Source organism: Eublepharis macularius, chromosome 14, assembly GCF_028583425.1.
Source record: "Eublepharis macularius isolate TG4126 chromosome 14, MPM_Emac_v1.0, whole genome shotgun sequence".
Taxonomy (NCBI): domain Eukaryota; kingdom Metazoa; phylum Chordata; class Lepidosauria; order Squamata; family Eublepharidae; genus Eublepharis; species Eublepharis macularius.
In genome coordinates this window covers 72418419-72443019 of record NC_072803.1, presented here as the reverse complement: position 1 = coordinate 72443019, position 24601 = coordinate 72418419, and the positions used below count along the sequence as shown (strand labels likewise).

The window sequence follows — 24601 nt, the reverse complement described above, 5'->3', positions numbered from 1 at the left end:
ACCTGTCTGCTCTCCGCCTGAAAGCAGGGGGCTGTGGGCGATCTAGCACCCCACCAGCCCGACAAACAACAACTTGGACAGCTCAGCTCCCTGAACTGCTTCAGCCCTCCATAGATCCCAACCAGAACTCCTGTCTTCCACTGTAGTGACTGCCTCTATTATACCCTCCCAGGGAGTGGGAATGGGTCCATCTGGGGCAGCACAGCCTTTGATCATACCTCCAGTCATGAGTGGCAGAGGCATGCCAATTGTCACAATGGGGAGGAGAGTGTCAAGGAACCCACCAGTTCAAGCTCCCCCAACCATAATGACAGTACCCATTTTACCACCTCAAGGAGGAGGGGGCCACAACAAGGGGGAACACAGCCAATGAGGGTCCTGCCTGCTACAGCAATCACAGGGGCATCAGTTGCCACCGTAGGGATGAGGGTGCCCCAAACTGGCCAACCACAGGGAACCCTTATCATTGTCCCAATGGGGACAGGAGTACAAATGGGCCATCTGTAACCGTGAGGTCCCACAGTATATCCCCCTCAAAGAGCACTGGGAAGTCAAACACAAGCTGTTTACCGACAGTACGGAGGAGTGCCTAAAGCTGCTCCAATAGTGTATGGAGCAAATGGAGCCTATCAAATACCATTCATGGCACAGGGGCACATTCAGCCACTCCCCAGAGCAGCCCCAATCCAGCAGCCAGCAGGGCATCAAGGAGCAGGAGATCATGGAGCGGGATTGCCACAAGGATGGTTCAAATTGCCTCTTTTACCTTGCATTTGCTTCTCACATATGTGTAGAAGTTTTTCTTATTGTAGGAGGGCTCACTGCAATAAGAAAAACTTCTACAGATATGTGAGAAGCAAACGCAAGGTAAGAGGCAATTGGACCACTGTTGGGAGTAGATGGAGAAACGCTGATGCAGGACAGAGAAAAAGCAGACAGGCTTAAGGACTTTTTTGCCTCTGTTTTCTCCCTGAAGAACTCAGGCACATCTAGAGATAGTAGAAAATGTGGCAGGATACCTGAGTGGCTAATTGACATTGACAGAGAGGTTGTGGAGAGGCATCTGGCTGCACTGGATGAATACAAATCCCCTGGGCCAAATGGGGTGCACCCAAGAGTGCTGAAAGAACTTTCCAGAGAACTTGCAGAACCCCTGTCCATCATCTTCAAGGCCTCCTGGAGGACTGGGGATGTGCCACAAGATTGGAGAAGAGCAAATGTTATCCCAATCTTTAAGAAAGGGAAGAAGGATGATCTGGGAAACTACAGGCCATTCAGTCTGACTTCTGTTGCTGGGAAGATATTAGAACAGATTTTAAAGGGATCAATCTGTAAGCATCTGAAGGACTGCTCAGTGATCCGGGGAAGTCAGCATGGTTTTGTTCCTAACAGATCTTGCCAGACCAACCTGGTTTCCTTCTTTGATCGAGTGACCAGCTTACTAGATCGGGGGAACTCTGTTGACGTGATTTATCTGGATTTCAATAAAGATTTTGATAAGGTCTCCCATGACATTCTTGATGGATTGAGTGTAAATAATGCAGCGGAATTACGCTGTGCTGATTAGAGAGGCAAAAAGTTTTATTTGAGGAAGTTACATACTTGATAGTAAAGAGGAGAGAGATAGATTCCTTGCTATCTGACGACATCTTGCAGAGAGAGAGAAGAAGTGTGGCAGGAGAGAGAAGAAGCAGGATATTGCCCTGTTTAGCCCAATAGGAGACAAGACAAGGAAATGACCCCCAAGAAACAAGAGAGGTGCTACTCTCACTGTCCTAACTAAGTGATCCTTGCTGCCCCCTGCATGGTAGGCTCTTCTTCCTTCTTGCTGCTGTTGTACACCAGACATTGCTATTTCCAACAATTCTGATGGGCAAACTGGAAGACTGTGGACTGGACTATAGGACAGTTTGGTGGATAGGGAACTGGTTAGAGGACTGCACTCAAAGAGTGGTGGTCAATGGCATTTCATCAGTTTGGAGGGAGGTGTCCAGTGGGGTGCTGAAGGGCTCGGTTTTGGGCACAGTACTTTTCAATATTTTTATCAATGATCTGGATGAAGGAGTGGAAGGGCTGCTCATTAAATTTGCTGTTGATACCAAATTTGGAGGAGTGGCAAACACCCAAGAAGATAAAATTAAAATTCAGTAAGACCTGAATACTCTGGAGAAGTGGGCGGTGTCAAAAACAGTGAAGTGAGTTGTGTTATTTTGTGTAGTAGACTGCTTTCATGCCCTGTTGTGCCCTACTGTGTAACCTAAAGCAGTTAAAGAAATAAAGTGTTTTTGGATTTGGATTTGGTTTATAGAGTAAACTCCTGCTATGCACAGCAGAAGAATTTAGCTAGAGATATAGTTGCACAACTGACAACTAAAAGAATGAAAGACGAAATTTTAAGAAGGCATTTCCAAAACCCATCGGAAATGGAGGGAGGCAGAATCAGAATTATGAAAGAGCTTCCAAGGAAAATTTTACAAGAGCAGAAAAAATACCGAGACTTAACTGGAAAATTGAGAGAGAAGGGTATCAGGTATAGGTGGGAAATACCTGAAGGCTGGAGTTTTAATTTCCAATCTGCAAGAGTGACCATCAAGTCAAAACAGGATATGATGGTGTTTCTGCTTGATAATGAGACTTTCCAGGAATTATTAAAAAGTAGTAACATGGAGTCCAAATTAATATCTTGGAATGTTAACGGACTGAACTCACCTCAAAAACGTAAAGCAATTTTTCATGGGATAAAGAAACAAAATTTTAATATAATATGCTTACAAGAAACCCACATTAAAGAACAAGATAGCAAATTTTTAAAAAATAAACAATTAGGCCAAGAATTTTGGGCACCTGCTGAGCAAAAGAAAAGAGGGGTTGTAATATATGTAAAGGAGGAATTGGATCCTAAATTAATTTTTAAAGATAAAGATGGAAGATATTTGGCAGTAGAGATTTTTTTGAACTTTAAGAAGACCCTGGTTTTAGGAATTTATGCACCGAATGGAGCTAAAGATGACTTTTATAAGGAAATCAAAAAATGGATCAATATTCATATGAGCAAATCATAATGGCTGGGGATTTTAATGGTGTCGTTAAATTTGCAGCTAGATAAGAAATCAAAACTACCACATAAAAAGGCAGGGAAGCTACCAAGATCATTTTTTTAATTTGTTGTACAAGAAAATTTGGAAGATATTTGGAGAAATTGGAACCCTAAAATAAAAGACTTTATATTTTTCTCTGTGTGACACCAGTCTTTTTCAAGAATTGATATGATTTGGGCGACAAAGGAGTTAAGCCTGCTCACAAAGAAAATAGAGATGATGCCGAGGGTGAGCTCGAATCACAATCCAATGATGTGGAAAGTTTCAACAGGATTTAGAAAATTTAGATGGAGACTAAATGAGGATCTTTTACAGAGTCAAGAGAATATTGAAGTCATCCAAAGAGAAACAAAATATTTTTTTCAACAGAACAGAGGTCAGGAAGTGCCAACACATACAGTATGGGATGCTTATAAAGCTGTGATGAGAGGGATCTTGATCACACTGAACAGCAGGGAAAAGGGAAAAAAGCAAAGCAAATTTTGAGAGACACAGGAAAAAATTTCCAAGAAGGAGAAAGACAGAGAAGACCAAGGAAGAAAACAATAATTCAAGAAATAAAGATATTACAAGAGCAGCTGAGGGCTTTTGCAAATAAAGAGCTAGAATGGCATTTAAAGTCTTTACAGCAAAAATCTTTTGAAGGGGCCAACAAGCCAAGGAAATATTTAGCATGGCAATTGAAAAAGAAAAGGGAGAAAAGAGCTATTGGGAAGATAATTGAAGAAGGAAGAGATAATGGAACATCAAGGGATAAAAAGGACATTTTATAAATATTATGCTAAACTATTTCAAAAAAAGATGATAGACTTACAGTGCAATCCTAAGGAGGGCAGGGAAAGTGAATAGGAACCAAACTAAGCCTTGCGACAGCGGATCTGGCCTCTATGTCGACGTAAATGGCCTTCTGTCAGCGGTGCTACGAGGCGCCCAGCCACCACCGGGCCACCGCCGGCTCAAGCAAAGAGGTGGCCAGGCGCAGGCAGAGAAGCAGCATAGAGCCCCGCTTTGGCACAGGAGGGGGCGGGGAGGAGGGCGGGGTCAGAGTTAGTTCGCTCCCTAAGCCCTTCCAGAAGCGGGAACGCCCACAGCAGCACAAAAGAGCTACGCCACGAAAAAACAAGGCGTAGCCTATAGGCGCCCATGGAACGGCAAAAACCCAGCCCCCTCTCCGAGCACCCAGCCCTGCCCCCGTGGCCCGAAGGAGCATAGGATGCAAACTATCCCGGGGACCAATCAGCGTGCGCTCCCAGCGTGGACGAGCCCTCCTCCCCGCACCCAATCACTTGCGAAGGCACTCTATAAAACATCCGGCCGGCGCCGCCCACACTCTTCAGGTAAGTGAGCATAGGGCAGGAATCTCTGCCCATTTGCTGTGTGCCATGACCACTTTGAGGCGGGGGAGAGGGTCACACAGTGGCAGGCATTGGGCGCACTTTGGGGACTTTGCAAGAAAAGAGGGAGAACTGCACTCGCTGAAAGGAAGAAGGGCACAGTCTGGAATATCTGGCTAACTAACAGCAGCCCCTCCTGTTTCCTTGCAGGTGTCCTGACTCTGAAGTTCCAGCTCGGTAAAGAACAAGGGAACGCTGACAGGTACAGAGGAGATGGGGTGATGGCGAACCTGTCCCGCTGATTAGTGCTAACTGCCCGTTCACCTGAACCCACCTGACCACTAGCCTCTTCAGATGAGGCTCAGTAGGGGAGGGGGCGACGGTGGCTGCCCCTGCCCGCCCCAGAGGCAGTTGCCCAGAAAGCTACTCTTGACCAGGTGTTTGTAAGTACCAGCTCGTTTCCTCCCTTAAAGGTAAAAGCACCCCAAGGCAGAGTGCATCCTCGCCAGACGGTCTGGCATCAGCTGGTTGCTGCCGCTGCCACTTTCTACTTTGTGCATCTTCTCAGATGTTGGAGTGTGGGGTTTGCCTCGACCGTGGACCGAGGCAAAGCCCACATGTGTGTCTTTCTCTTGCAGGCATGTCCCGAGCATGTCTGCTCCTTCCTGCCACGCCCCCCCAATCCTCTGCGAGTGACATTCGGATCCTGCCCAGGAAGCAATATCTCACCGCAGCCCGCACTCAACCTCGCCCCTGGGAGCAAGACGGAGGACTGTGTGAAATGCCTTGGCTCCCTTTCCAGCCTAGAAATAATGGCACCTTTTCCAGTTTAATAAAACGAGTCAAAAAACAACTAAATTCTGTGTTTGCGTGTCTGACTTTGTCCTTAGCCCCTCCCCCAATACCCCGTCACATATTTCCACTCGCACATCCCTACAAATGTATCAAGCAGACCCTGTTCAGCCTCCCCACCCCCTTCCTCCCCCCAACGTAACATCAGGCAGAGGGGTGGGAACTGAAACGTGGCCCAGGACTGTCTGCGAGGAGGGGGGAGGCACCGAGGACTTTCATTCTCTGGTAGGCTGAGCGGCTGGCATCTGATAAGCCAGGAAGATGGGGTGCAGGTGGAAAGCTGCTGCCAGGGGGTGGGGGTTGTGTTTGCAGAAGCAGGGATGGGCTTGGCATGGGGAGGGTCTCTCAGTTCACTCGAGGGGGGGGGAATCTCCCCAGTACTGGGACATGGCTGTCAAGGCCCAGCCCCCGCTCTCACTTTGTAGAGATGCAGTGATGTGTTCCCATTGCACGGCAGCAAGTCTGAGCGCGCTTTTCCTTCCCCTCATTTCCAAACAGCCTCCCGGCCTCTCATGTGGGTCTCAATGGGTGTTCCTGTCACTCATTGGTGGCCCCGCCTCCCCTCACCTGCTTCTCCGGAACCTGGGGACTGATTAGGGTTGCCAGTCTCCAGGTGGTAGCTGGAGATCTCCCGGAAGTACAACTGCTCTCCAGGCAACAGAGATCAGCTCCCTACTGTCTGGCCCTACTTTTCAGGTGGGGAAAAACCTTTTTCTTTTGGTGTTGGCAGTGGAAGTGGGCATGTGCAGGCACTCTGAGCTGCGGCTACTGGCCTGGCCCTCATCAGAAATGGGGGCTGGATGTGTGAGGTGGGGTGTTCGATCTGGACCCTCACTGTCACCCCTGCCCCCTCCCTGGCAGGGATGCCTGCCCCCTAATGGGGGCCTATTGGCAGTGGTGGTGGCAGCGGCGGCGATCGCAGCCTCCCCATTGGCTGCGCCACTGCTGTTCTCTCACTGGGATGTGAGGGGAGGGGTGTGGCCATTGGCTGGTGTGAGCGGGGTTGTCAGGGGAACAGTGGGCAGGACCTCCTAGGGGCCACTGCATTTTGCTTTGCCACGCTCGGGCGCTGGCGGGACTATCTGGCGAAAGTCATTAGGGTGCTGTCCAGCGCTGCCCCATTTACACCAGCGCACAAGTGACGGTGCAGCCTGGGGGGTTAAGATTGCACTGTTAGAGAAAATAGAAGCATATTTAGAAAAAGTTAAATTACCAAAGATTTCAAATACAATGAAAGAGTCATTAAATGTTCTAATCACAGAGGGAGAAATTTTAGAAGCTGTAGAGTCAACTAAGATAGGGAAAGCACCGGGTCCAGATGGAATTTCAGCAAAATTTTATAAAGTAATGAAAAAAGACCTAGTGCAGCCCCTACAAAAGTTGATGAATGAGATTATGAAGAAAAAAGATATCCCAAAGACTTGGAATGAAGCAAATATCTCGTTGATTCCAAAGGGAAGTGACAGCCAAAAGGGAAGCTGTACTCTATGAGCCTGGGGGAGAGAGTTGAGCTATGGAAGTTCATTGACAAAAATCTGGCAAGAGTTTTTATTAGACCTACAAGTTCTCCCCACGCCGCCCGGTGCTATTCCGCAAGAAAGGGATGGGGGGTTGACGCTGTGCATGGACTGTAGGGGAATCAATGCGGTCTCGATGTCTAACACCTACCCCCTACCCCTCATCAGAGACTTGTTGGGAGTGGTGGCTCAAAGGAAGATCTTTCCTAAACTGGACTTGCGAGATGTTTACTTTAGAGTAAGGATCAAAGAGGGGGATGAATGGAAGACACCATTTCCCTTTGGGGCAGTATGACTACTTAGTAATGCCTTTTGGTTTGCAAGGGGCTCCAGGGGTCTTTATGAATTTGATCAATGAGGTCCTGCACAAATACCTGTACAAAGGGGTGGTCGTTTATTTAGATGATGTGTTATTATTTTTGCAAGATTATGAACCGCATGTACTAAAGACGCTGTAGCCCCACCAGCTGCCAGTTAAATTGTCCAAGTGTGAATTCCATAAGAAAGAGTTGGACTTTTTGGGCTACCGAGTCTTGGGTCAAGGGTTGAGTATGGACCCAGTGAAAGTTCAAGCCGTGGTGGGGTGGGAAGCCTCCAAAACCCGAAGGCAGCTGCTGTCGTTCCTTGTCTTTGCTAACTTTTACTGACCCTTGATAAAGAACTTTGCCCAAATCTCCTTGCCATTAACTGACCTGTTGAAAACCAAGGGCAAGGGACCCCAGGGAATGAAGCCTAGTGCTAAACTCACATGGACTGCAAAGTGTTAGGAGGCTTTCGAGTGCCTAAATCAGTTGTTCACTTCGGAGGCAGTCCTGCACCACCCCGATGAAAACCGCAAGTTTGTAGTGTAGGTGGACGCTAGCGATGTGGCGATGGGGGGGGTGATTCTACTGGAGGAGGGAAACCTACACCCCTGCACCTATGTGTCGAAAAACTTTTCAGACTGAGTGCCACTGGACGGTCTGGGATAAAGAGGCGGCGGCAGCTAAGCTGGCTCTGTGCACTTGGAGACATTGGTTAGAAGGTGCTAAAATGCCATTTGAGGTGTGGACTGATCATAAGAATTTGCAAGCGTTACGTGTCCCTCGCAAATTGGGAGCCAAGCAGTTATGGTGGGCAGAGTTTTTCTTTCGATTCAATTTTGTGCTAAGTACCTCCCAGGCAAATTGAACTTCCCAGCAGATGCCATTTCATGCCTCCCCCAACATAACAGTCAAAAGGAGGAGGTGGTGGACACTATGTTCTCGCCTGCTCAGCTGGGAGGAGTGTTTGTTACTAGGCAACAGGCAAGGACCAAAGCAACGCGGCTGGGTCACACAGACTGGGAGGAAAAACTGAAAGCTGCGGTGGGAAAGGAGGGGGAGGAAATGCCCAAGGATGAATTGGAACAGGGCGAGCACGAAGGCTGGTACCAGCAAGGAAAATTATACGTTCCTGCCAGCCTGAGAGGAGAGGTGCTGAAAAGTTGCCATGATGCTAAATTGGCTGGGCATTTTGGGTACCTGAAAACCTTGCACCTACTGCAAAGACAATTTTAGTGGCCCAAAAAGAAGTGTGATGTGTCGCAATATGTTTCCACTTGCCAAGTATGCCTGATGGGGAAGAAAAGGGGAGGGAAGCCTCCCAGGTTACTTTAGCCACTTGCAACTCTGGCCCGGCCATGGGACACAATTTCTATGGACTTTATTACTGACCTTCCCATCTCCAAGGGGAAGATGGTGATTCTAGTGGTAGTGGACTTATTTTCAAAACAGGCCCATTTCATACCATGTTCCAAACTACCAATGGCCAAAAAGCTGGCTGCTTTGTTTATGCAGCATGTGGTCCGTTTGCATTCTTTTCCTGAGAAGATAGTCTCCGATGGGTGTTACAACTCATGGCCAGATTCGGGATGGAGTTGTTGCAGGTGGCAAGGATAGAGCAAAGGCTAAGCTCTGCTCGTCATCCTGAGACCGATGGACAAACTGAAAGGGTTAATCAGGTGTTCAAACAATTTTTAAGGTGTTACATTAATTATCAGCAGAGTGACTGGGCGGACTTTCTAATTTTTGCCAAACATTGTTACAACAATAGCATACACAGATCCATGGGAGCTTCCCCATTCAAGATTGCTCAAGGGTTTGAGGGCAGGGCCATGCCATTCATACACACCCAGGGTGAGAGCAAAGGGGGGGGGACCTGACAGAGTGGTGGACTAAATTAACTGACCAGTGATAAAAAGAACCCTGGAAAAAGCCAAAGAGGACTACAAGAAACAAGTAGATTGGAGACGCTCCGCCCCATGGAGTCTGAAAGTGGGTGACATAGTTTACGTCTCCACCAAAAATCTATGGGGGGAGCAACCGAGCAAAAAACTTGTGTGGAAATATTTGGGACCCTTTGAGGTTATTTGAGTGATCAATGATATGACTGGGGAGATGAAACTGCCGAAGAACCTAAAAAATGTTCACCCTGTATTTCATTTCAGCCTCCTGCAGAAAGCTCAGCACCCTGATGTGTGGCATCTAGATCTGGGGGTCAGGGTCCCACCCACCCCTCAATCGTGAATGGTCAACCTCACTACAAATTTGAGGATATTTTGGACTATAAATTGAAACATGGGGAATTGTATTACTTCATTCAATGGGTTCATTTCAACAAGAGTAATACTGAGTGGATAAAAGCTTCTGATGCGAATGCTCCTACTCTTGTACGTTAATTTCACAAGAAGTACCTGCGGAAGCCCAGAGGTTAAGTTAGAAGAACCTTGGGAAGGGCAGTACGTCAGATACGCCACCAGCATATCTGTCATGTGTTATGAATTTCTTGCTGCAGAATTTAGTGTACCTCTGAGAAAATGCAGAGGGAAACCTGTTTTGCTGACTGGTTGCTAGCTGCTTATCTTACAGGGTCTTTTTTACGATTTCCTGGCAGGCCTGAGAAAGGGACCTTTCAGTTCCAGCAGCGATGGCACCAGGTGTCAGTCTATGGAAAGCAGGATACTCTGATTTCATCTCCCACTCCTTGAAGCAAGAAATTCAAAGTCTCTTGAGTCAAAGGTTGTTTATTGAGAGAATATATATTCAGAAAGTACAAGTGTCCATAGATAATCCAAAGGCTAAAAGAAGCTTGGCTGTACACAGATCTCTTGTTGAGAATGACATGTTAAGTGCTTGCTACAGTATATCACCCTTTTCATCCAGCCCCCACCCTCGGTGTCTACCCAACCAGTACAGAAGATGGGAAAGCAAAAGGAGTTGTCTCTCAAGGTCTCTGTGGTGAGCCATCCTAGATAAGGCTGTCTCGGGAACCAGGCTGCTCCTGTGAACATAAACAGTACTGGAAAAATACATCAGGCAAGCAATATGGAAGAGCAGTGGGTAACAGACCTGACATTTCTGCCCCTCCAAAGGCCTCCCCTCACCCACCAGATCCCACATTGTCGGGGTATCGTTTGTGGAACTTGGTTATGAGTTTTGGGGCATGTATGTGAGAGGCTTCTACCCACTCTCTAAAGCTCTCATCAAAGTCTTTCCAACTGATAAGATAAAAAAGTTTTTTATATCTTCTTTTGGAGTCCAGGATTTCTTCCATTTCATAATGGATTTGTCCGTCGATGAGTGTAGGATGTGGGACTCCTTTCTCAGGATGCCACTCATCAGGTGGAGGTGCTTTCTTTAAGAGACTAAAGTGGAAAGTGGAGTGCATTTGGCGTAGGTTCTTTGGTAATTCAAGTTCCACTGTCACATCATTAATCACTTTTTTGACTGGGCAAGGCCCCATATACTTAAGTCCTAACTTTTTGCATGGCTGTTCACTTCTGAAACGTTTTGTGGATACGTACACCTTGTCTCCAGGTTGCAGTTTCCATTCTTCCGCCCAATGGCGATCTGCATATTGTAATCCTTTTTGGCTTTTTTCAAAGATTTTTGGATGATTTCCCATTGTTCTGTAAGGGAGGACCACCACTCTCCCAGATCCCCTGGTCTTTGTGTTTCAGGATTAGTTTCAAAGGGTATGGCTTGTCCTTCATATCCTACATATACAGGAGATGCTCCTGTAGAACTGTGTATGGCGTTGTTATACACATATTCGGCAAAATGAAGAAAATCAACCCAGTTGTCTTGCTTGTAGTTGATGTGGCATCGGAGGAATTATTCCAGCACTTGATTTGTGCATTCTGACTGGCCGTCAGTTTGAGGATGATGAGCAGAGCTTAAACCCTGTTCAATGCCCGCCACTTGAAGTAGCTCCCACTAGAAGTTGGCAACGAATTGTACACCTCGGTCCGACATTACCTTAAGAGGGAATGAATGCAATCTGACTATGTGTTTCATGAACAAGTTAGCCAGTTTCTTTGCGGTGGGAATAGTGGTACATGGGATGAAATGAGCCTGTTTGGAGAATAAGTCCACCACTACTAGAATATAAGTGCACCCCTTTGAGGGGGGCAGATCTGTTATGAAGTCCATTGAAATCACTGCCTGTGGTCTAGAGGGGGTCTCTAATGGTTGCAATAGTCCAGGAGGTTTTCCCCTTCTAGATTTGGCCATTATACAAATGGGGCAGGAGGAAACGTACTGGGAGACATCTCGTCTCATGTGTGGCCACCAGAATTGCCATTGGACGAGGTGGAGGGTCTTAAGGTAGCCAAAATGACCAGCTAACTTGGCATCATGGCATTGCTGGAGAATTTCTTTCCTTAAGGTTAAGGGGATGTAGAGTTTAGATCCTCTGCGCCATTTGCCCGCCTCCATTTGCTTGAGTTCAGTTTTGGGTGCTCCCTCCCCCTCTTTTTCCACCTCGCATTTCACTTTCTCCCTCCATTCACTGAGATCAGATTTCAGGCTTTTTTGCATTTTGGCTGCTTTGCTGTGAGTAGTTACTGCCCCTCCTAATTGGGTGGGTGAGAATACGGTGTCAATGACTTCCTCCCTCTGACTATTGTGTTGGGGCATGTGCGAAAGGGCATCCGCTAGGAAGTTGGCCCTCCCCGGGAGATAGTTCAGAGTGAAGTTGAATTTGGAAAAGAAATCTGCCCACCGAAGTTGCTTAGCACTGAGACGGCGGGGGGTGCGGAGGGCTTCTAAGTTTTTATGATCTGTCCAGACTTCAAATGGGTGGTGGGCTCCCTCTAACCATTGTCTCCATGTAGCGAGGGCAAGCTTAATGGCGAAGGCTTCCTTTTCCCACACGCTCCAATTCCTATCCGCCTCAGTGAATTTCTTTGAGAGGTAGGCACAGGGGCGTAATTTTTTGTCCTCGTCCTGTTGTAGTAATACCCCTCCCATGTCCCCTCCCGGAGTAATACCCCTCCGCGTGTCACTCGCGTCGACCTGCACAATGAACTTACGCTTCTCGTGCGGATGCTGTAGCACCGTTTCGGATGTGAATTTGCTCTTTAACAGCTCAAAAGATTGCTGGCACTCTGGTGTCCAGTTTAATTTGGAGTGCGGTTTTTTTGCATGCACATCCTTTCCCTTTGTTTTCAATAGATCTGTCAAAGGTAAGGCTATTTGTGCAAAGTTCTCTATGAAGGGTCGGTAGAAGTTAGCAAACCCCAAAAACAACTGTAGTTGCTTTCTAGTGTTGGGGGCAACCCACCCATTAATGGCTTGGACTTTTGCCGGATCCATTTTCAGCCCTTGGCTGGAAATGCGGTAGCCTAGATAGTCTAATTCTTCTTTGTGGAACTCACATTTTGATAATTTCACAGGCAACTTGTGCTTTATTAACGCCTTTAGTACTATGCGCACCAGTTCCACATGTGACTTTTTATCTGGCGTATAAATTAAAACATCATCCAGGTAAACCACCACTCCCTTGTACAGGTATTCGTGCAGCACTTCATTGATGAGCGTCGTGTACACACTTGGGGCCCCTTTCAGACCAAAAGGCATGACCAGATATTCATATTGCCCCAATGGGGTATTAAACGCTGTCTTCCATTCATCCCCCTCCTTATTCTCACATGAAAATATGCATCTTTCAAATCTAATTTAGAAAAGACTTTACCTTGAGCCACCACACTAAGCAAGTCTCGAATCAGAGGGATGGGGTAGGCATTAGACATGGATACTGCATTAATTCCCCGAAAATCTGTGCAGAGTTTCAGTCCCCCATCTTTCTTTTTTATGAATAGCACTGAAGCAGCATGAGGAGAACTAGCAGGTGATGAATCCTCTTTCCAAATTTTTGTCAATGAACTTCCTTAATTCCTGGCATTCTGCAGGGCTCGTGGAATATAACTTGCCTTTGGGCAGTTTTTCTCCTGGCACAAGTTCAATGGCACAGTCCATATTACGATGAGGAGGAAGTTCATCCACTTCCCTTTCACTAAATGCTTGTGTAAGATCTTTATACTCGCGGGGAATGCTCACCAGCTCTTCTTCCGTCAGTAGTACAACTTCTAAGGGGAGGGGCGCCATCCCACCCCATGCTTTATTCCACTCATGTAGGTGACATTGTTCTTGATTGAAGACCACCATCCCCTCTGACCATTTGATGTAGGGGTTGTGGTCCCATAGCCAGTCACTGCTGAAGATTAATGGGTATTTGGCCACCTGACTGAAAATATAGGGTCAGGCTTCCCAATGTTTTCCCATTTCCGTTGGCACGGGTTCCGTTTCATAGGCAGCCGGGCTCATGTTGGACCCGTCCATTTGTTCAAACACTATGGGATCCTCCAATCCCTTGGTTTCCAAGCCCAATCCATTGACCAAGGCAGGTGACATAATATCACGGGAACACCCCGAGTCTATGAGGGCTTGCACTCTTACATGCATTCCTCGCCTGGGATTTACTAGTACAACAGGCATGAACAATATGGCTCCCCTTTCTCTCAACCTCCGCAGGGATGGATTCTTTACTGACCTGCCGTTGAGGCCCTGTTATGGCAGATCCTCCTTGTTTCCCGACTGCAAGGACATCTCTCCTTCTCTGGCCTGGCAGACATTCTCGCGTATTAATTCTTCTGCTTCTAGCCCGGTGTCTGGCTTTCCTCTCCGCGCAGGAGGTTTCCGCTCAGTTCTGGCTGTGCAAGGGGCCAGGGTTGGCCTAGTTGTTGCTTGTTCCGAAGGAGCTCTGAGAGGGCATTGGGCTGTGAAGTGCCCACTACTCCTGCACTGTAAGCACAGTCCTTGCCTCCAACGGGTGTCTCTGGTTCCCCGAGCTATCCCTGTTCTGACAGGGATTCCTCAGCCTCTTCCTGGAGCATTTGGTGCTCTTCTCACACCACAATACTAAATGGGATGGATTCCAAAACACCAAGATACAAAGGGAAAACTCCCAGGAACCCCTCAACTGTATACTATATATATCAAAATTTAATTACACTATCATGATCCAAATACAAAGATATACACAATTTCATACAATGTTACAATATTACAAAGACTCATTCCATAAATACAGTCACATATTATACATTTCCAAGGTGCTGTAATAGACAGAAGCCAATTCTGTTGCACAGTTAAATCCTTTCCTATGCCAATGGCTTGAAAGGAAACAAATCACTATAGTCAAAAGAGGTGTAAATTCCAAATAGCTGCAAATTTCATAGTAGAAAATCTAGATGGCAAATTCCGGAGTACACCATCCAGGTCCCTCCCCGGTTCTCCTGGTTGTTGGCAACGAGCCCGCCAGCTAAAACTGCTCGTTTCGGATTCCCTTTTTCTCAGCCTCCTTTCTGCCATAAAAATGTCACAAATTACCAGCTACACTTAATACAAACATTTAAACAGTACAGTTAACTTCTTTAACTTACATATACATAACGTCCGAAGTCACAGTCTCCAACTTAATGTGCTCACAGCAAGGCTTTCTCCTTCCAATCAGTGATAATACACAGCAGGTGCCTGTCTACAGTTCCGTGCCTCTTTATTCTTTCCTCTTTCCTTTTTCTCGTTCCTCTTAAAGGCACAGTACTCTCTGTCCTCCATACCTCATTCTCCTTCCCGTCCCAGGATGTTCAAAGGTATGACATACCTTTGAAGGTCGGGTTCAGACGAACTCGCAGTTTGCGTGACGTTTTGGTACATTCAGACCTGGGAGTTTTCCCTTTGAATCTTGCTCTTCTCACACCACCTAGTTGGTGTTGCTTCACTAGGTGGACAACTTGGGTATGGTTTTCCACTTCACATGCTAGTTGAATCCATCCTAGGCATGTGGGGGGATCATCTTGCATTAAAGCTCTGTCCAGAAGCTCTGGGTTTAAGCCATTTCTGAATAATTCAATTTTGACCCCCTCATGATAGGTTGGGCATTTGGGTGCCAGCTGGCGGAATTTAGCCGCATATTCCCTTACTGGTTTGGAGCCTTGTCTAATGGCTCTTAACTCCGTGCGAGCCCTCTCGCTTTCCAGTGGATCCTCATATTGGGCTCTCAGTGCCACTATAAAAGCTTGTAAATCCCCAAGTTCAGGCACCCTCATGTCATAGAGGGTCATGTACCATTCAGCTGCAATCCCTTCCAGTCGGTATGCCAAATGGATGGCCCAACTTTGCTCAGTGGGGAACAGTCCCATGGGTAAGTCCACCCCCTTGGCTCTAGCATCTACGGGCGCTCCAACAGGGGCTGTGATCTGTCTTGGCTAAGGGGGGGCCACACGGCCCCTGCGATCCTGCGGGGCAGGTCCAGGAGGTACGTGACTTGGGATCGGTTAGGTTTGCGGTGCTGGTATTGGTGTTGGGGCTGGTGGAGCAACTGGAGCCGAGCAGGGAATAGGTGGCTGTCCGGGGGCGGCAGCCAGCCCCCTTGGCCAATCTCTTGGCGGGCCAGGGTAGGGTGCGGATGGCACTGCCGGCAGCCACAGTCTGGGTACTGCCACACTTCTCCTGCCGGAGGGTGCTGGTGCCCTCAAGGTCCTCGGGTCAGCCTGGCCAGCAGCGTCTAATACTGCAGGTGGGTGTTGAGGGCCAGCCGGTTGGGCGAGCATTAGTTCCATCATTTGGGCAGCTTGGGCTAGTTCCCCCCTCATGGCCTCCACTTGAGCCTCCAGAGCAGCATAGCGGGCCGCCTCATTAATAGGTCCTAGTTGCCTTCCATCGCCAGGATTTCCTGGTGCAGTCACTGCAGCTCTGAGGAGTTCCTCCTCCCAAGCTTGTTGCATCTTCAAGGCCCGGTCCCACTCCTTGATCGGGATTTCAGGTCTGTTACCCACAGCTCTTCCATATTGCTTGCCTGATGTATTTTTCCAGTACTGTTTATGTTCACAGGAGCAGCCTGGTTCCTGAGACAGCCTTATCTAGGATGGCTCACCACAGAGACCTTGAGAGACAACTCCTTTCACTTTCCCACCTTCTGTACTGGTTGGGTAGACACCGAGGGTGGGGGCTGGATGAAAAGGGTGATATACTATAGCAAGCACTTAACACATGATTCTCAAAAATATTTATTTATTTATTTATTCAATTTATATACTGCCCATCCCCAGGGGCTCTGGGCGGTGAACAGTTAAAATTGATAAAAACAAAAACTAAAATCAATATACAAATAATAAAACAAATTAACAAGGTGCAGTGGTGGGGAGAACCTTCCCCACCCCAAAGGCGGGAGGCCGACATGGCACCGCCCCCTTCAATCACCAAACGCCTGGCGGAACAGCTCTGTCTTACAGGCCCGGCGGAACGATAATATGTCCCGCTGGGCCCGGGTTTCCATTGACAGAGCGTTCCACCAGGCTGGGGCCAGGACTGAAAAGGCCCTGGCCCTGGTTGAAGTGAGGCGGGCTTCCTTAGGGCCGGGGACCACAAGTAAATATTTATTCGCTGATCGGAGCGATCTCCGGGGAACGTACAGGGAGAGGCGGTCCCGAAGATATGCCGGTCCCAACCCACTCAGGGCTTTAAAGGTAAGAGCCAACACTTTGAACCTGATTCGGAATTCAACTGGAAGCCAGTGCAGCTGGCACAGGACAGGTGTGATGTGTGACTGGTAAGGTATACCAGTCAGGACCCGTGCCGCCGCATTCTGGACCAGTTGTAGTTTCCGGATCAGGCCCAGGGGTAGCCCAGCGTAGAGTGAGTTACATTAATCTAGCCTGGAGGTGACCGTTGCATGGATCACTGTAGCCAGGTCCTGGGGCGTCAGGTAGGGGGCAAGTTGCCGGATCTGACAAAGATGGAAAAATGCAGACTTGGCAACCGCCGTGACCTGGGCCTCCATCGATAGGGAGGCATCCAGGAACACACCCAGACTCTTTACCACTGGCAAAGTGGTATATGTCAGTCTATGGAAAGCAGGATACTCTGATTTCATCTCCCACCCCTTGCAGCAAGAAATCCAAGGTCTCTTGAGTCAAAGGTTGTTTACTGAGAGAAGATATATGCTCAGAAAGTACAAGTGTCCATAGTTAATCCAAAGGCTAAAAGAAGCTTTGGCTGTACACAGATCTCTTGTTGAGAATGACGTGTTAAGTGCTTGCTACAGTATATCACCCTTTTCGTCCAGCCCCCACCCTCGGTGTCTACCCAACCAGTACAGAAGATGGGAAAGCAAAAGGAGTTGTCTCTCAAGGTCTCTGTGGTGAGCCATCCTAGACAAGGCTGTCTCGGGAACCAGGCTGCTCCTGTGAACATAAACAGTACTGGAAAAATACATCAGGCAAGCAATATGGAAGAGCGGTGGGTCACAGACCGGACACCAGGCTCCTAAGGGACGGAGCAGAGCTCATCCCTCCCCTCCTCCCCTCTTCCCAGGCTCAGCGCGCCAAAATCCTAACGGACTTTCTTTCCCACTGGGGGGGGGGGAAGAGGACTTTGACCTGTAATTAACCTTGTTTTGCTACCTTGAGCCACTTCAGCCAATACCGGTACTGGCTTCTGGTACTGGTACTGGTATTCTGCTTCAATAAAACCAACTTTAACTCATTCACTCCCATGATGCAGTGAAGTGTTTTGGGAAGTACCTTGCAAGACCTGACACCTCTGTTCCTTCATCCAAATCATTTATAAAAACGTTGATCCGAGCAGGTCCCAGGACCAATCCCTGAGGTGCTCCACTTGTCACTCTTCTCCAAGAGAATGAGGAACCATTAACAAGTACTCTTTGGATGTAATCTGTCAACCAATTACAGATCCACCAAAAGTAATAGGATCCAAACCACATTTTACCAACTTGTCAACAAGTGAGAGTTGCTAACTGCTGGAAAAGGGGTTAGGCATCTTATACTCATTCACCACATTTAGTTTTTATTTGTATTTATTTTTAATGAAATTTACACCTTGATTTGCTTTCCTCCTGACAAGCACTGAGGCAACTAACAAATTAAAGCACTGATAACAAAATTACGTTGAAAAATTATTAAAAACAACAATAACATTATTTACACAATTAAAAGTGGTGTTAATATATATATAACAACAATTAAAACACTAGACAGTAAGGCGGGATCACTGAAGGAAAGTCAAATGAAGCAAAAAAGCCTTCACTCACTCCAGGAAGAGGATAACAGGAAGAGGCAGATGAGTCTTCCTGGGGAGAGAGTTCCAGAGTTTTGGTGCCATGACTGACACACTCTCTCACAGGTTGCTACCCGCCTAATCTCAGAAGGAGGGAGCACCTGTAAGGATCTGCCAAGTAACCTTCAAAAGACTCCACTGTTTGTTAGTAAGACCTTTATTGAAAAGTTGCTAGTTCATGACCTTACTGGGTTCATTGTCAGGAATGAGGCATGCCTACATATCAAGCACTTGTGTCATTGACAGACTAACACCCCGCCCCCCTTTCTAGAGGCTGACAGTCTACTGGGAACTAACTGTACAAGAGAGGACATAAGGTTCAAGGTTAAGTGGACTCCTTTCCCAGCGGCTAGGAGCAAGCATAGTCTAAGAGAGATAAGTCAAGAATTCACATCCTGGAAAACACAGCTGCAACAGACAGTCATAAGATCATAACCTCCAGCGCCAACCTCCCCCCCCCCCAGGTATGGGTATGGCAGACGCTGCCAGCGTCTTGACAGCACCTGAAACAGGGCTTCCAAAGATGACAATAATAATCCAGTAGTGGCTTTATCTTTCTTTTCTCCTCAATGGGGACACAAAGTGGCTTACATCAGTCTCCTTCTGTTTTATCATCACAATAACCCTGTGAATTAGGTTAGGCTGAATGTGTATGACTAGCCTAAGGTCACCCAGCAAGCTTGCATGGCAAAGTGGAGGTTTGAACCGGGGTCTTGCGGAGCTTAGGCTAACACTCTAATCGCTATACCACAGGAGCTTCGCATCTGCAGCAGGGATCTGTGGCAGCAGGATATTTTTCAGAGTGAGGTTGGAATCTTGCCCCATTTTGCTTAAACTCTTTGAAAACTGAGCCCTAGAACCAGAACTATTTGCTGATCAGGACTTCAGATCACTAGCTCTTTTGGAGAGCAGAGACTGTCAGTTAATGTTATCCTGTAAATGTCTGTGTATGCTAATTGGGCTTTATCAATATGTGAAAATATATTTTACACACAGGTACAACCAATTGAGCCATCAATAATTTCACTATTAAAAACAAAGCAAGACAAATATCATTCAGTAGTGTCTACAAGCCCACTAGTACATCTGCAGCATCCATCAGGCCAACCATTCAACAAATCTATCACCGTTATTTTACCCTGTCCACAAAATCCAGAAAAAAAAAGAGAGAGAAATGAGACAGACAATGGCCGAGTGAGTAGTGCTTCTATACAACGGGTTACAAACATACATCATTTTCGGTAAGAAAGAATTACTTCTATCCAATTGAATACTATATATTATTCCTATTCTCCACCCACCTTTGCAAACACTGATTCTGAGAACAGTGCTCATTCTTCCACTTGATACAGGGCAGCTGCCAAAAATAGGATATTGCCCAGTTGTGTTTCCCCATCTCATTTGTCAGTTCATCCTCATGTCCTTTTCCCCACCCTTATATACAGCAGCCAAAAATCTGAAGCTGGGGTGGGTAAATCTAAAGCACAGTAACAGCATAACAGAGGTAAGTGAATCTCTTTTTCACAGGGAAGAAAGCAGCAAAATTTGACACAGGAATGGCATTTTTGGCAGCAGCTCCATGTTAGCATGTACATATTTATAGATCCATGCTGAACCTTAAATTACTCAGTTATTTGATATAAGTGGTTATGGTTTTAGGCTCATTTTGTGTGACTCATATGAACTGTGATTTTATGATATTTTGTGCAGGTTCTAAGAGAGGGTTGTCATATGCTTTGTTTCCAAGTTGCAAGAAACAGCACAGACTTTTACAAGGATAGTGTGGACAGCAAGGGCCATATATCTGTGCACTGGACTCTCATAAATGACACATACAAATACCCTTTAAACTGGTGGGTTTTGAATATCGTTTGTACAAGGAACATTTTCCACGTAAGTTTCCCGATGCCAAGCTAGTAAATGTCTGCTGTCAACCCTCTGCAGAAGATTTATAGACCCTTTCTAGTGTGTATACTCAATTTGCATGGAACATTTTCTATTCAAAGCCTTCTATTGTTGCTACATGATAATAATAACATTTGATTTATATACCGCCCTTCAGGACAACTTAATGCCCACTCAGAGCGGTTTACAAAGTGTTATTATTACCACACAACAATCACCCTGTGAGGTGGATGGGGCTGAGAGAGCTCCAGAGAACTGTGACTCACCCAAGGTCACCCAGCTGGTGTCGTAGAGGAGTGGGGAATCAAACCTGGCTCTCCAGATTAGAGTCCTGTGCTCTTAACCACTATACCAAACTGGCTTTACACCGCTACACCAAACTGGCTCATGTGAACTGAATGTAGCTTCTTTCATGATGTCTGTTACAGTGAGAGGATGGAAATGCTATTTTAAAGGGGAAATTTGCCATCATTACAAATTTGTAATCAGGATCCCCCTGAAAAACTCTAAATTTATTGCCCTAAGCATGAAAAATATTTTTTACAATTGAAGCCAAGAAACCCATCAGCTATACAGAATTATAGTCCTTGTGAGACATGGGGCATTTTTATAATGGGGTGGATCCAACCATTCCCTAAGAAGCCTTCATCCAACTTAAGTGGCTCTTCCTATAACAGAAGAGACACTTAAGTTGGAGGAAAACTCTTTAGATTGGAGGAAGCCAAAAGGAGCCAAAAGGAATGACAGGTTATAAAAATTGTAACGAGTGAATGAATAAATGAATAAGCTTTGCTCATTGGAATCATAGGATGAAGGTATAGTCTCTTTTGTTACAAATATAAATGTAGTTACAAATAAAAAAGGTAGAATGCAAGGATTATTGTTAATCTCAAAGCAGTATCAGTCCAGTACCCAAAGTTCCTCTAAAAAAACATCCCCAGACCTCTTAAAATTTCCCAGTCAGTTCAAAGTTCTTTATCCAAATGAACAAAAAAACAGCTTTTAGTCTGCACCTACCCTGTGGTGTGGTTGCAAATGTGGGGTAGGGTGGGAACTATGACTGACTTCCTTCCAACAAGACTTTTTCTGAAAATGAAAGACATCATTTGATATTTTTCTGCATCAGAGGAAGACTTTCTCCATCAAAAAAGCCATTCAGTATTAGAGGAAGGCTTTCTCCTTTACCCCAAGAAAGTCATAGCATGCAACTTATTGGAAGGTAGTGATAGGATCCAACCCAGGGGGTTGTTTTAGTTAATTGGACATTAATGGTAGCTAAGGAGACATCTACTGTTCACAGAATCATAGAGTTGGAAGGGGCCATACAGACCTAGTCCAACCCCCTGCCCAATGCAGGATGAACATAAAGCATCCCTGAAAAATATTCATCCCGCCACTTCTTGAAAACTGCCAGTGAAGGGGGGCTCACCACTTCCCTAGGCAGCTGATTCCACCTTTGAACTACTCTGACCATGAAAAAGTTCTTCCTAATATCCAGCTGGTACCTTTGTGCATGTAATTTAAGCCCGTTGCTTTGAGTCCTATCATCTGATGCCAACTGGAACAGCTCCTTGCCCTCCTCCAAATGACAGCCTTTCAAATATTTAAAGAGAGCAATCACAAACCCCTCAATCTCCTCTTCTCCAAACTAAACATTCCCAAAGTCCCCAGCCTTTCCTCATAGGGCTCAGTCTCCAGACCCCTGATCATCCTTGTCACTCTCTTCTTCACTCGCTCAATTTTGTCCACATCTTTTTTGAAGTGGGGCCTCCAGAACTGCATACAGTACTCCAGGTGCAGCTTGACCAAGGCAATATAGAGAGGGATTATGACCTCCTGTGATTTTGATGCAAATGGCTCTTTTGATACAACCCAAGACTGAGTTTGTCTTTTTTGCTTCTGCATCACACTGACTGCTCACATTTAGTTTACAGTCCACTCTTACCACAAGATCTCTTTTGCATACACTACTACCCAGAAGTGTATCCCCTTGAAAGAATCAATGAAAAGAATAATAAATACATTAAAAGATGAAGGAACTGAGAAATATGGAAAAGAAGACTTTAAAAAACATAGAAAATTTCTATAAAAAATTATATTAGAAAGGAGAAATCTGACCAGAAAAACAGAAGAACTACCTGAAATTAACTACAAATACAAAGTTAATGGAAGAACAATGTAGAATATTAAATGATCCATTTACTATAAGAGAGATAACTGAAGCAATTGCAAACCAAAATAGAGGTAAAACACCAGGACTGGATGGACTCCTGTCAGAATGTTATAAAACATTTGAAGAATGCTTGGTATTGCCCTGTAAACAGCTATTGGAAAAGATTTATGAAGGAGAGAAGATTCAGGATTCATGGAATGAAGCAATTATATCTCTAATCCATAAAGAAAATACAGACCCCTGACTTCCGGTTTGGCTAATGGCGGGCTGAAGCGGTCCAGGGAGCTGGACCGTCAAGAGTGACTGTTTCGGGCAGGCCAGGTGCTCTGATCACCGGCTGCCACTCCTCTCCAAGTAGGAGAGGAGCCAGAATGCTACAAGTTCCAGAGAGAGCGAGATCTCAGCGGGGGGGAGGGTCCAGGACGATGGATCTCCCACATCGCTTTGAGGTACTCTTGAAGATGACGAGCTAACATCTCTGCAGCACTCTCTGAGTCGCTGTTCGGCATAAGCCCGCCAGGACCCAAGCTTCAGAACCAGATTTGGCTAATGGGTAACGAATGAGGCAGCACAAAAGACCCAAACGGAACAAATCGAGGTAAAAGATCTTTATCTGACTTTTGGATTTAAAAAGAGAAGGAACATTTCTACTAAAAATGAAAATTGTGGACTGAGATGATAAAATAAGACAGGAGCAAGATATTTTGAAGGAAGATTTGAAATTTGGAAGATTATAAAGTGTAAAAGAAGAGAAAATAACTTTTGTTTATGCATACTTGCGGTTTGGAGAGAGATAGCTGGCTGTGAGAAAAGGGGAGGAGGTGGAGAAACGGCTGTGTAAATATCGCAAGAGAACGGAATGTAAGAAGAACACTGAGCGGAACTGCCTAGAGAGGCTTGATTTGGCAAACAGGAAGAAGGAAGTAAAGCAGCAAAGAGGACCCTGAAGAAACAACGCGAGATATAGCGGCGAGAAGGCAAGAGGAAGTGGATATTTATTATTTTGAATTACTTTAAAGTTGCCACAGAGACTCTGCCCGATATCCGGTGAGATTAAAATAATACGAATATTTAAAGTAAAAAATAAAGATGTCAGGGGGGGGAAAGAGAAATCTAGTGCAAATTTGAAGAGAGTGGAGAAGAAACGGCAGGCTGCCATGCGATCAGCTATAAAATCGCTGGGAGAAAAAGTGGTAGAGGGTCACAAAGCGTTGATACAACTTATTCAGGAAACGAACGAAAGTCTAATCAAAAGCATCAAGGATATAGTTAAAATAGGTGTGGAATGGAGTGACGAAGAGCAAGCAACAAGGCAGACAACTCAAGGAGAGGAGCAGGTGGCAGAAATTGAGTACAAAACAGCAGGATATAAACAACAAAAACGCGAGAGACGAGGAGAAACGGAGCAGTATTTGCAAGAAGCATTGAATGAAGATGCATCAGGATTTTTAAAGAATCAAATGCAAGGATTAGCAACAAGCATGAAAGAGAGAGCCATCCCCAGTTACTTCAAATGGAAGAAACCATCAAGTGATAGAAGAATTCAAGTGAAGAAGAAAGCCGAGAAAAGTAATATGAAGACAAGAATCAAGCAACAAGTGGGAGTCACTTAAAAGACTGAGGCCACTGTTTAAAGTTTGAAGAGTTTATTTTTCGATGTATTGTCGAAGGCTTTCACGGCCGGAGAACGATGGTTTTTGTGGGTTTTCCGGGCTGTATTGCCGTGGTCTTGGCATTGTAGTTCCTGACGTTTCGCCAGCAGCTGTGGCTGGCATCTTCAGAGGTGTAGCACCAAAAGACAGGGATCTCTCAGTGTCACAGTGTGGAAAAGATGTTGGCAGGTCATTTGCATCTACTCAGGAGGGGTGGGGTTGGGCTGAGTCATCCTGTAAGAGTTTCCCAGGGTGTGGAATGCTAATGGCGGGAGGCCATTTTTCATTTCTTAGAATTGAGATGTATGTTGTTTTTAAGATTAAAAGTTAATTGAAGAAATTGGTAAATTAGGATAAATTGAATAAGGGAAATGTAATGTATAGTTAACTAGGTAACTGATACCAAATAAATTTATATATAAAATGGAAGAAGGAATTAAGAGGAAGGTTAAATTGTTAAAAGGGTTTTTTTTGTTTGCTTGTTTATTGGTAGGATGCAAATGAAATGTCGTGAGCTAAATGAAGAAATTAGCAAAATAAGACAAATGGAAAAATTGGGAAATGTAATGTAAAGTTAACTATGCAAATGGATAAAGAGAAAGGTTAAATTGTTAATCTTAATCTATAGTGTT

General features: G+C 45.8%; 1 protein-coding gene across 1 annotated transcript in view; it reads left to right on the top strand.

Moving 5' to 3' along the window:
• The window catches only part of DTHD1 (death domain containing 1), an 86697-nt gene that overhangs the window by 45994 nt on the left and 16102 nt on the right, over positions 1-24601 (top strand). The window contains exon 5 of the mRNA XM_054997287.1: positions 19236-19480. Within this exon, the coding sequence (XP_054853262.1) occupies positions 19236-19480 (245 nt within the window). The remainder of the gene's footprint in view (positions 1-19235; positions 19481-24601) is intronic.